The sequence below is a fragment of the Trifolium pratense genome, linkage group LG3, assembly GCF_020283565.1.
Source record: "Trifolium pratense cultivar HEN17-A07 linkage group LG3, ARS_RC_1.1, whole genome shotgun sequence".
NCBI classification, from domain to species: domain Eukaryota; kingdom Viridiplantae; phylum Streptophyta; class Magnoliopsida; order Fabales; family Fabaceae; genus Trifolium; species Trifolium pratense.
In genome coordinates, this window is record NC_060061.1 from 17,102,985 (window position 1) to 17,115,157 (window position 12,173).

The window sequence follows — 12,173 nt, forward strand, 5'->3', positions numbered from 1 at the left end:
TGTGAATACGCTGATTAATGCTCCTCAAATTTCTTCTTTTCCAATTGTTTTTGGATACAGCTTATCTAGCTAGATTTGGGCTTTCAGTGCACTGAAATGAAATTCGCTTATTTATGACTCCAAATATTCACAAAATTAATTTTAAATGATTTCAAACATTAATTAGATTGGACGGCCGATACCATAAACTACGTCACGTAGTTACTGTATGGAACTTGTTTATGATGAATTTCAGTCCCACTAATGTAAGAAACTGGGAACCATCAAGGTTGTTTATTTTACGGATGCACGTATATTACATTAACATTTGAACCTTGCGAATTGAAGAGTATGGCCGATAATTTTATTGGGGGGGTACCAAATTAATTTATAATTATAACATGTATTTGAAGTAAACTAAGAACATAACTTGATTTTTTTACTTAATCTACAAGCTACTACGACACCTAAATATTCTCATTAGCTGAAAGAAGTGACAAGTTATCATGAGGGAGAAAGTGACTAGTTATTATTACTGTATAGAAACATGATTTTGATGTCCAGAAAAATTGATTACATTTTTACATCCAAAGACTTTTATGATCTTGTTTAAAAGTGATTGATATATTTAGATGAACTTAAACATAAATACCACAATATTTATTTTATTATAAATCATGAGTAAAACGCCATTTAAATATAAATATTTCGAAATGGACTACCATTTATTTTTTTTGGTACAAAAATATCCATATACTTATAACTCTTTCACCCTAGACCATCTTTATTACTCCACTATTTAACTCTTTCACCCGAGCACCAAACCAACCTTGTAACTCCCGGTTGATCTATTTCTTTTAGTAGGGTTCACAGGGTTCTTTTCCATACATGTTGAAAAATGAAACAATATCGTAAATGCACTTTTTAAATAAGCTTGCCCAAGCACACCATCACATTCTTAAAAAAAGAATATAGATAAATGAAAAGAAAAAAAAAAGTATAATCTATTAAACTAAAAATAAAAATAAAGAGAGAAAAACCTCCCTTCGATTTGTGTTCTTCCTTTTCATCTATTTATCAACTCTGCAATTCACACAATACAATTTTGATTTAGGCTTCACCGTGGGGTGATCTGAGTAATACTGGCAGGGGCAGAACTAAACTGATAGCTCGTGGACTCGATGGATGACTTCTTTAGAGAGGATTCTTCTGAAGTCTGGAAGAACCCTGGTGCTGTTAGTTGCTTTTCATTCAGTCTAATTGTCTTGGAGAGCATATCAACAACTTGCGACATCGATGGCCTTCTGCTTGCTGCTGCTTGTGTGCAGAAAAAAGCTACTTTCATGTACCTAATCACCTCTTCCTTAGGATATTCAACCATTTCTGGATCCACGAGCTCCAACAGTTTACCCTCTTCATGAAGTTGCCAGGCCTGTTATTGCGACAATAAGTTGTGTAATTCGTTTACATTGCCGGTGTAAAAATGTTTTACGAATGCATCTAATCATGTCTCACCACGGAGATATTTGTGGAAATATTTAGATACCAGAAGCTGAAAACGTACCCATTCCAAGAGAAATTTGTCTGATCCTCCCCAGTTTGTCCTCGCACTGCTTTGGCCACTAATTACTTCAAGTATAAGAACTCCAAAACTATATACATCAGCCTTCATGGTTAACTGGCCGCCCATTGCATATTCGGGTGCTAAGTAACCGCTGTGCATATATTTGAACAAAATTAGGTATCGTGAGTTCGTGGATTGAACAATTTTGAATGAGTTAATAGACAAATGAATAAATTAGAAAATCCCAGTATTTATAGAAAATTCACTTTCTACTTTTTTCCCTATAATAATATTATACTTAAAATCGTGTCCAGAAGAGTAAAGACTGGTAATAGCTAATTAGTATCAGCACGAATCTTTCAAAGTTATGAATCTGTAATATAACGTACGTTGTTCCAGCAATTCTTGTGCTAATATGAGTGATGTCTTCTGGAAATAACTTAGCCAGGCCAAAATCTCCTATTTTTGGATTAAAGTCTCTGTCAAGTAATATGTTGCTAGCTTTGATGTCTCTATGCACAATGTGTGGAACAGCTTCTCCGTGAAGAAAAGCAAGACCTCTAGCCGTACCAGTGCAGATATTAGATCTTTTTTCCCAACCTAGCTTAATGTTGGTGCTTCTATTTCCTACAAAACAATATGGGGAAAAAAGAAATGTTATGTTTTCATCCTCTGATCTGCATATGGATTTTAATTAGTTATTCCATTTAGGTTTACCTAGCAGTGCTCGATCAAGGTTGTTATTTTCCACAAATTCATAAACTAATGTACGATTAGGTTCTTGAACGCAGCAACCGATCAATTCAACAAGGTTTGGATGCTTGACAAGCGATATAGTTTTAATTTCAGTTAAAAATTCACGAACTCCCTGCTTTGATGCAGCTGAAAGGCTCTTCACTGCTACTTGTCTTCCATCTTTTAAGGTTCCCTAGCAACATTTCAACATAGGTATTTAGTAGTAGCTTAACAATCAACAAGAGCACACTATGATAAAAATGTGACATTATAAATTAAATAGCTTGTTGATTTAGAAGCAGTATAACGCGGTGTGCGTGCATATGCATATAACTGGAACAATCAAGTAAAAGGAGCAAATAATTGCCACCGGAATTGGATAATGCATGTATGTTTGAGCAGAAAAGCCATTTTGAATTTTGACTATAACCTATTTAATTAATTGATATCCTAGCGAAGTTTTCAATTTCAAATATCTTCCAATGTTTCGTGGGTGTTTTCCCGGCAAATAGGCTTTGAAGTTTCCTACCATTAGACCAAAATAAATTTGACCGTTGAGCAAAGAAATGTGTTTGTTGAGTACATATCCAATCAAAAGGGATACAAGTGATTTGATCCAACTTCTAGAAAGACATTTATTACCATGGATGTTACCTTTTAGGAGTCAACATTATTTTTAATGCTCAACTTCTGAGGGGAATTGAAGATTCAAATCAATATCTCCAACTTATGGGATCTGATTTCTCAACACAAACCGTAAGTCCAGAATTGTCTATTATAAGTGATTTTCAAAATTTTCATATGAAGTTGAAAACAAATTTACAGAAAAAGTCATGTTCTGAAAATTTTGATTCCAACAAACAGAGAAATGAGACAGTCACAACAACAAGGATTTAAGACACCTTGACTATGTCTACACAAGAAGGAAAAAATCTCAAAGAAAGAAGCCTGACGGACGAGTCCAGGAACTCAATAGGTAATATTTCTCCTAAACCTACATAAACTGTTTAGTCTACTTCATTTTCAAATTTAGAGTCCACAAGTCTTGTGTCAAATGATTTTAAATCTCTATTGCTTTTTGAAAAGCCAAACCTGGGAGATAGTCGAAATTTAGAGCAGATATTGTTGTTTCTCAAAGAAAATACATTCTATATCCTCTTGAGGAGACTGACCTAGCATTTACCCTATAAGAACACATTCATGCAGCAAGTCGAATCTTGAGATATTTGAACAGCGTTCCAGATAAAGGTATGTTTACAAATATAAAAAAAATGGTTTGTGTACTATTGAAACATACATTGATGTTAGCAAGGAGCAGTGCTGAAGCGGAATATAGAGCTATGGCTCAAGGAGTCAAGGGATGTGTGAAATAATGCGGATAAAAAGGACTCTTGAAGAATTTTACTTTGCCTATAAATCTACTAATTAAGCAATTATGTGATAACAAGGCTGTTATATGTATTGTTGGGAATTTAGAATTGCTTGAAGTTGAACTAGTGTAGATTAGATTAGATTAAGATCTGCGCTATCTGATCAGTTCTAATTTATTTTTTTAACCAACCCTGCCAGTATATTTCATCCTTGTTTAACCTCAAATGAACATAATGTAAAATTATAATTTCTTCTCCAAAAATTACATTAATGAACATAACCCTAATTTGTCTAAGATTGGCACTTGCATAACAAATGAAATCCTAAACCAACATCAAAGAAATAAATAAATGAAAAAAAATGATAGAAACCCAAATGAAGATGAAATAGAAAGGAAAAAAAAAAACTGTATTATAATATTATTGATTGAAAATAAGGATAATGTATTACAAGAGAATCTCTCATGTAATCCCAAAGCAATACTCCTCATAGAAAATTTCGAATTCTCTCGGCCTAAGCTCAAAGCTAAAAACTAACTGATAAACTCCAATTTAGTGTATTATATGTAGATACTTTTGTGGTATTTTAGAATAATTATTTATTATTATATAAATAACTCACTTGATTTGCTCTATATTTTACAAAAGAGAAGAAAGATAAAAAGAATGCAAATCTAATTTTTGAATCATTAAACATATTATTATTATTATTATTATTATTATTATTATTATTATTATTATTATTATTATTATTATTATTATCTAACCATTTTGTCTTATTGGATGCAAATGATGACAAGCCCAAATGGATATATCTCACATAATGGCCCAAAGAAAATCAAAACCTTAGTCTTGGATTAAAATGAAATTGGAATACAAGTGGTTTTTGTCTCTTTCAAAGCACAAGTGGCTGAAGAAAAAGAAGTAAAGTGCAGCAGCAGCAGCAGCACGTGAAACAACAGAGGGAGGCGGTGATTAAGTGATACATGGGAAGCCTTAAGGAGGAAGTTTTCGGCACAACACAGAGGAACAAAGGCGGCAGTGGCAGATTCGCAAATTCCAGATTCTTACACTTGAAGCAATTGGAACCAATGCCTACTATAAATAGGAATTTTGGAGAACAATTTGAAGAGGGCTGTACGTTGTACATAGAAGACAGTTTTGGAGAGGCAGAGATTGAAGAACATAGAGGAAAATACCAACAACAATTAAAGTATTTTTGGGTTATTCTCTTCTCTTAATTTCATGAATCTTTTAGTGTTATTCATGATTATATGTAGCTAAATACTCTTCTAGGGTTTATGGTAGATCTTGTAATTGAAATTCCTTATACTATGTCTTAGTTTTATGTTCTAGTTTCTTGTTTGAATTTCTATTTTTAGTTCAATTAATTTTATCCTATTGATTTTATCACATGATTAGGAATGATCAACCTATGAATGTTTATAATCAATTGATTGATCAGCGACCGTACTGTAGTTAATTGGTGGACCTATAGGATAAATGAGACTTAGGTTATTGCATGACCAAACCTTAATCTTAGTCTTCCAATCATTCAACCTTTTTGCACTTTATGCTTTTCTTCAATTTAAACTCTTTGCATGACCAAACAAGGGGTTAATTTATGAAAAAGAATATTAATCACGAATGACCAAACGGATTAATAGTTTTAGTAAAGGGATTGGTAATTGAGTTAAAATAATGGAATTCAAGTGGAACTAGACATAGGGAATCAATGATTGCGAGTGAAACCATGACCCCTAGGCCTCTCTCTACTAGTTTACAACTTCACGTTTTTATTCTTGTTCTTACTCTACTCGTCATTATTTTCTCTTTAGTTATCATAAACAACTCAACTCTTTATCCGTCTAGATAATAAACAATCTTAACTAGTTTGGTAATTGTTAATTAATCCCTGTGGATACGATAATCTTTTATACTACTTCTGCGCTAGAGTACACTTGCTCTAAGTGTGTTTTTAACGTAACACTAACCCAAAGACTATCTGCCTCTCTTTCCCTTTTCACGTGCCTCGTATATTTCGACTCACATTTGTTTCCTCTCCTTCTCTCTAACTAACTTGTCTGCCTGCTCACCTCTCTATCTAGGCTCAAAGGGTCACATTTGAAGAATCATTTTGATAATTCAACTGATCAACAAGGATATTAATTCCATAATGTTGTATTTTATGCAACAATCTGTAACCTGAATACCTGGTAAACTGTGCCAAAACCTCCCCGTCCTATCTTTTTGCTTGGATGATAATTATCAGTGGCCAATCTCAAGTCCTTTTCAGAAAAATGCACAACATTTTCAAGTGGATACCCTGAGCAACAAGACCTGGCATTAAGCATAGTGCTAAACGGGAAAAGGTTGTAGTTACAAAAGTATTGCTTATTATACATCAGAACATTTATGAACATCATCGCTGTATTACGTGTCATATATAACCTAACTAGTGCCTCGGGGACACTGTTATCGAGTTATTTGACAGGTAAATTACTCACAGTCATGAATGGGAATTTACACAATGGTCTACCGTTACAAAATATTAAAACAAGTAACTACAGGCCCTCACCATCAATTTCATGAGGAATATGAGGTTGACTCCTTTTGAGAGTTGAGGCTCTAAAGCAGCCACAACTCATAATGTCCTGGAATGTGACTGCAAATCTGTGATGCCTGCATTATATACCGACATAAGTGATGTGCCATTCCTAAATTTTTATTCAAACACAAAGAGATATAATATAACCAAGAAAACTGCAAAGAAATGGGAATTGGGATCGAACTCAAAAGAAGCAGCAACAGACATAAATTTCGACCTATAATAGTACATGGATTCCAGAACAGAAATTTCAACAAAAGTCAACTATTTCATACTTAATGGTTCCTTAGAATCAAAGACTATCTATCTAATTATCCTTCATAAAATTCAGGATAGGAAACAACAACCTGTATAGTTCCTTCAAATCAAAGAAAGCATCAAAATTCAAACACTGAAAAATAATCTAGGTTGCAAAATTTTCCAATTCCATCACAATTTAAGAACAAAATAGAACTAACTACTTAGCTGAACCCCAAAAATACAGATATAGCTCATGAACCTAACTTGGTATGAGTATTATTGAGATCATAGTTTATAAATTAAAAAAGAAAGAGAAAGGCTTAACAAGTAAAAACATAGAAACCCATTTTGAGAAATCAAAAAACAAGATAATCACCTTGACAAGCCAGGAGAAAAAAAAATGCAGATCGAAGTCCTCCAATGAAGGAAATAGTTAGTTTGTGGTGAAATGTAAAGAGTTGAATGAGAAAATGTTGTGTTGTGTTGTGTTGTGTTGTGTTGTGTTGGTCTTGTAGATTTTTGGTAGCTAGTAAGTATGGTGGGGTCATCATAAAGACTTGTTCGTTCGTCCCATTGTTTGTGTTGTGTTTCCATTTTTTCAACTGTTGCTGAAAATGACATTTTTTTCATTTCTATTCTATTCTTAGACCAGAAAGACTTCTTTGTTCTATGTCTAATGTTTACCATTTTAATGTTACGTATAGTACACTAACTAATTCAATGCAATGAATGACATAAGATTCTTTGTCTTGTTTGGATTTTTTTGTATGTACGAATAGTGAGTATGTTAGAATCACAATAACTTCTGTGTTTTTGTAGAAGATATACTTTGTAGTTTGTTTGAAAATTACGGTGGATTACTATCTGAGATACCTACTCTAATATCAAACTTAAGTTAAATTGAGTTGCTACACTCTTGAGAAACTATTACCGCTGAAATGAACAATTTTGATGATCTATAAATAGTGTTTAATAGAGTAAAATTAATGAATATTATTTGTGAACTATTATAATTATTCATCTCGATAAATATACCGACGTGGCGACATATAACAAATTAAGATGTTTTCAACTAAATTTTATATTGTGAACACTTCGACACAATTCAAGGGTTGTCAATGGTTCCATATTATACGGTATAGTTTATACTGTGAACACATGCAGTGGAAAATTCATGGGCACATGTTTCTTTTTGTAATGGGAGAAAAATTCCTTGAATACATGTAGAATTTTTCCAATATTAATTTCAATGTTTTACTACCATGATAATTAATTATGACTTTTCTTTAGGGGAGTTATGCCCTTTTTTTATGGTAAGTCTTGTTCATAATTATGAAAATTAATTTCTAGATAACGCAATATTTGTCTCACTAATATCTCAAGGACAATTATACCAATACCAATTAGAATTAGAATAACTCAAATTGTCCATGCGAGCTTAACTCAGATGACAATTTGACTCATACCCAGTGGACACCCGCAAAAAATACTAAAAATGGGTAGGATAAAAACCCGCATTTTAAGTACGGGCACAAGTATGGATAATTACCCGCAAATTGGTATCCATCACGCCTCATACCCACATAATATATATTTATTTATTTTAGATATATTATTATATAATAACATATGTATATCAATTTAAAAAAATATAACACTATTAATCTATTATACATTTTTAATAAAATTGTTTATTTATAGCATAATACAAATACGATATGAATATGACAACAAAGAAATGAACTTTAACACGAGGTTAGCAAAATTTTTATTTATAGTTTTCATGAGTCAACATTAAAATCTTTTTAAAAAATAATTATATTAAAAGGATATGATATTTTATAATTGATCGATTTATTTTTAGCAAAAATACGGGTAACGAGTACGAGTACTTAGGTACCCATAGGGTATAGAGATGGGTACAAAGGTTGTTACCCACGCGGGTATGAGGATTAGTACGAGTATTTTTTCAAACAGCGGGTATGAGGATGAGTACTGTAGTACTCTACCCATACCCTACCCATTGTCATCCCTATATCAAACTATATGTGCAGGAACTCGGGTTCGAACCCAGAACATCCCGCTTATTCACCTTTAAAGGGCAAGAGAGAAAAAGATGATTGCAAGTCTCAGTGTCATATAGCAAAATACACAAGACATCATAAATGGTAGAAATCACCTCTCTTATACCTAACTCATCTCTAATTGCTAGGCTACCATGTAGTAATCTTCATGCGTGCCTTAGACAAAACATCAGTCTTCCAAGGGTTAACCAAAACATTCAACAAGATCAAATTACAATGTTTAGAATATAAATTAGGTGTTTGTAGCAGGAACTAATTAAGAACTCCTTAACATTTTTCAACAATCAAATCCCCTGGCCACTTACTTCATTTTCCAATTTGATTAGCAAAATTCATAATTTTTAAAACTTTATAAATAGAGATATGATTTTATATATTTCAACATACAAAAAAAAAAAAAAACTCATTTTTACACTTCTTTCTCCAGATTTTCTTTGTGCAATGGATCAAAACAATTACTCGTTTAACAACCAAAACACGAATAATTATCCATTTAATAGCCAAAGTTCAAGCAATTACACCGTGAACAACCAACACTCCAACCAATCACAACTTCAAAATCCATCAAATTATGGTTTTGCACCTATGTTAGGTATGCCTTCAACTAAGCCAATTTATCTACCACAATACGGATCAATGATGCACTATAGACACAATTCTTCCCAAACAACTCATTATGCCAATCCTCGTTTTCCAAACCAAAATACAATTGTTCAAATCACTGAAATTTCTAAATTTTCAACTTAAATGACGCTCAGAAACGCGAGTGGTGCTAATGTTGAATTCGATACTGAAGAAAATGTTGAGGAAATTCGTCAAAGTAGGAAGAGAAATGCCAAATGGACCACTGAGCTAGGGATGGCAATGGGTGCCCATAGGTGCGAGTTTGATACTACCCAAACCCGCATCCATATATTCGGGTGCCACCCAAACCCAAACCCGAAGCCCGTAACAAAAACACGCATAATTGATTATCTGCTCAAAACCGACCCGAACTATATTCGATAAAATGCAAAATGTAGCATAATTTTGTAATATAGTTTGTAAATTTCAAAATAGTTTTTGTTTTTTACTAAACAATTCATCAAATGTTATCATCACTACAACATGCACCAGTACCGCGTTCAAAAACTTAAAAGAGAGCAAAATACATAGGGATAAATAGGTAATTTAATATATAAACAGGTAGGTGAATGAATTTCGGGTGTGGGTTTGATACTACCCAAACCCACACCCATATATATTCGGGTGCCATCAGAACCCAAAGCTCATTTGATTCTCCATTGCTCATTATAACTATATCAACACCAAACTGGATGGATGGATAGGATATGATGTTGCTAAGCGTATGCAGCAAAGTGGGTGGTCGGAGAATGATGTTTTGGAAAAAGCTCACGTTGTATATGGAGATAATGGAAATGGTACCTTCAATTTAATGCAAGAATGGCTCAAGGTTCGTGATCAACCAAGATATATGTCTCAAGTTGGTGGGAATACTAGATCAGGCAGTAGTGGATCTAAGAGGGCTTGCGAAGGTGATGCTGCTGATTCAAGTTTTGTTGGTTCCATTGCTCATCCAATGGGAAGGGATGCAACTGAAAAAAAGGAAAATGGAAAGGTTCAAGAAAGGGGAAAGCGGAAACGTTAACCATGGTTGACGAAGAGTGGGATGAGTATAAACATTTCAAGGAGCAAGAATTTGAAAGATTGGACAAAATTACTTTGGCACAATAGGAGGCGGCGAAAGCACACAATGAGGCAACCAGAGCACAAGAGGAGACATCAAGAATTATGTTGGAAGCAGCACGTTCAAAAAGATGAAAATCTTTTCGAAGTTAAGTGCCAATGAACATTTGGATGACTATAACAAACAACTCCTAAAAATGTTGAAAGTATAATTTGTTAGTTTAATTATTTAATTAATCAAGTATGGATTGACAATAATCAATTATTAAAAATTACTATCAATATAAATTATAGTCTATTATATTAAACACTTAATTATTGATGAATTATTTGATTGGACTCTTGTTTCTGAATGGACCGTGATGGGTTGAACCATTCAGTTAAGCCCAATGAGAGGTCTCTGCCCTCAGTCGTTCAGTTATATAAACGTTATCCCATCAAATGTTTCAACACAAGGGTCAAACCTGACTCTGAAACACTAACGGCGATGCAGATAGTTATTTTTCTCTTGATTCTGAGAGACCATATCTACTATACTAAAAGGTACATTGTTCATGATTCAATCTATCGGATAATATGCTATATTTTGTATCTAATGATTCATGGCTATTCTCTTAAAAATTCTTCAGAATTATTTTGAAACCTCTAAATCAATGTATTTGTTATGTTTTATCTATAATCAGTGTATTTGTTATCTTTTATCTATAATCAATATCTTTGTTATGTTTTATCTATAACCATAATACATGTAGTTGTTATTGTTTCATATCTCTATTATTTATCTAGATTGATTTAACTATACATTTAGTCCCTTACGTTTATTTTAGGTTTTACTTTGGTCCCTTACGTTTAAAAAGTATCAATTTGGTCCCTTGCGTTTATTTTAGGTTTCAAGTTAGTCCTTTCCGTCAATTTTGTCACATGTGGCAGTCAATTTGCATATGTGGACTGACACGTGGCACTTGGACACGCTGGCACGTGTACTGTTCAAACGGTGTTAGTGACAAAATTAACGGAAAGGACTAACTTGAAACCTAAAATAAACGTAAGGGACCAAATTGATTCTTTTTAAACATAAGGGACCAAATTGAAACCTAAAATAAACGTAAGGGATCAAATATGTAGTTAAGCCATCTAGATTTTATGTCTGCAAACTATATGAAAAGTGGTGGGAATCTACTGATAATCCCACGTGAATGAAAGTAGGTTGGGCAGTGTGATGGAAATTGATGAATAATATCACGTGAATGAATAGTACTATGTAATAGTGGAAGACAAACAACATGAATAAAAAAGTAGGTTGGGCAGTGTGATGGTGGGAATCGAAGAATAATCCCACGTGAATGAATAGTTCTATGTAATAGTTGAAGACAAACATCATGAATAAAAAAATAGGTTGAGTAGTGTGATTGTGGGAATTGATGAATAATCTCACGTGAATGAATAGTTCTATCTTATAGTGGAAGACAAACCACATTATTATGAAAAATAATGCATGACATCCAATGTTCACTCTAGTATAAATATATTATCATTACAACTACAACTCACTTGTATGACACCAAAGCATCTCTCTAATCATTCCTATCAACTCAACATTTAGCAATTTCTCTAAAACTCTCAATAGACCAATCTCAATTTGTTTTCGATATAGAATTCTACAAAAGAGAGTCTCGTACGTAGGAGGAGTTAATACACTCTACTACACTCAATGGAAAAATTGTCCTACAACCTGAGAAGAACAATTTACTACACTCTGGCGACCAGCTAAAAATGTCACCACTGGAGTTACTCTTAGACATACACACCTTCTCTCACCTCATATTGAACCCTTTCTCATTTTCGACATAGCCGAAAGAGCTCTTTCTAATGCGAATATCATCCAAAATAATCTCAACAATTGAACC

General features: G+C 33.3%; 1 protein-coding gene across 1 annotated transcript; it reads right to left on the reverse strand.

The window, feature by feature from the left end:
• Nucleotides 1-777: 777 nt before the first annotated feature.
• LOC123914434 (cold-responsive protein kinase 1-like) lies at nucleotides 778-7,105 on the reverse strand. Its single transcript, XM_045965583.1, has 7 exons — nucleotides 6,873-7,105; nucleotides 6,227-6,330; nucleotides 5,862-5,974; nucleotides 2,261-2,471; nucleotides 1,933-2,170; nucleotides 1,544-1,694; nucleotides 778-1,411 (listed from the first exon to the last, which is right to left on the reverse strand). The coding sequence occupies exons 1-7, from the start codon at nucleotides 7,088-7,090 to the stop codon at nucleotides 1,097-1,099; spliced, it is 1,350 nt and encodes a 449-aa protein (XP_045821539.1). The 5' UTR covers nucleotides 7,091-7,105; the 3' UTR covers nucleotides 778-1,096.
• Between the last annotated feature and the right edge of the window lie 5,068 nt (nucleotides 7,106-12,173).

What these genes read in the sequence shown, in the direction of transcription:
- LOC123914434 (XM_045965583.1), bottom strand. Translation starts at nt 7,090, where the DNA reads ATGGAAACACAACACAAACAATGGGACGAACGAACAAGTCTTTATGAT. An exon ending in TTTTCTCCTGGCTTGTCAAG is followed by an intron (nt 6,331 to 6,872) that starts GTGATTATCTTG and finishes TATATAATGCAG; the next exon opens with GCATCACAGATTTGCAGTCA. An exon ending in TATTCCTCATGAAATTGATG is followed by an intron (nt 5,975 to 6,226) that starts GTGAGGGCCTGT and finishes CTTGTTGCTCAG; the next exon opens with GGTATCCACTTGAAAATGTT.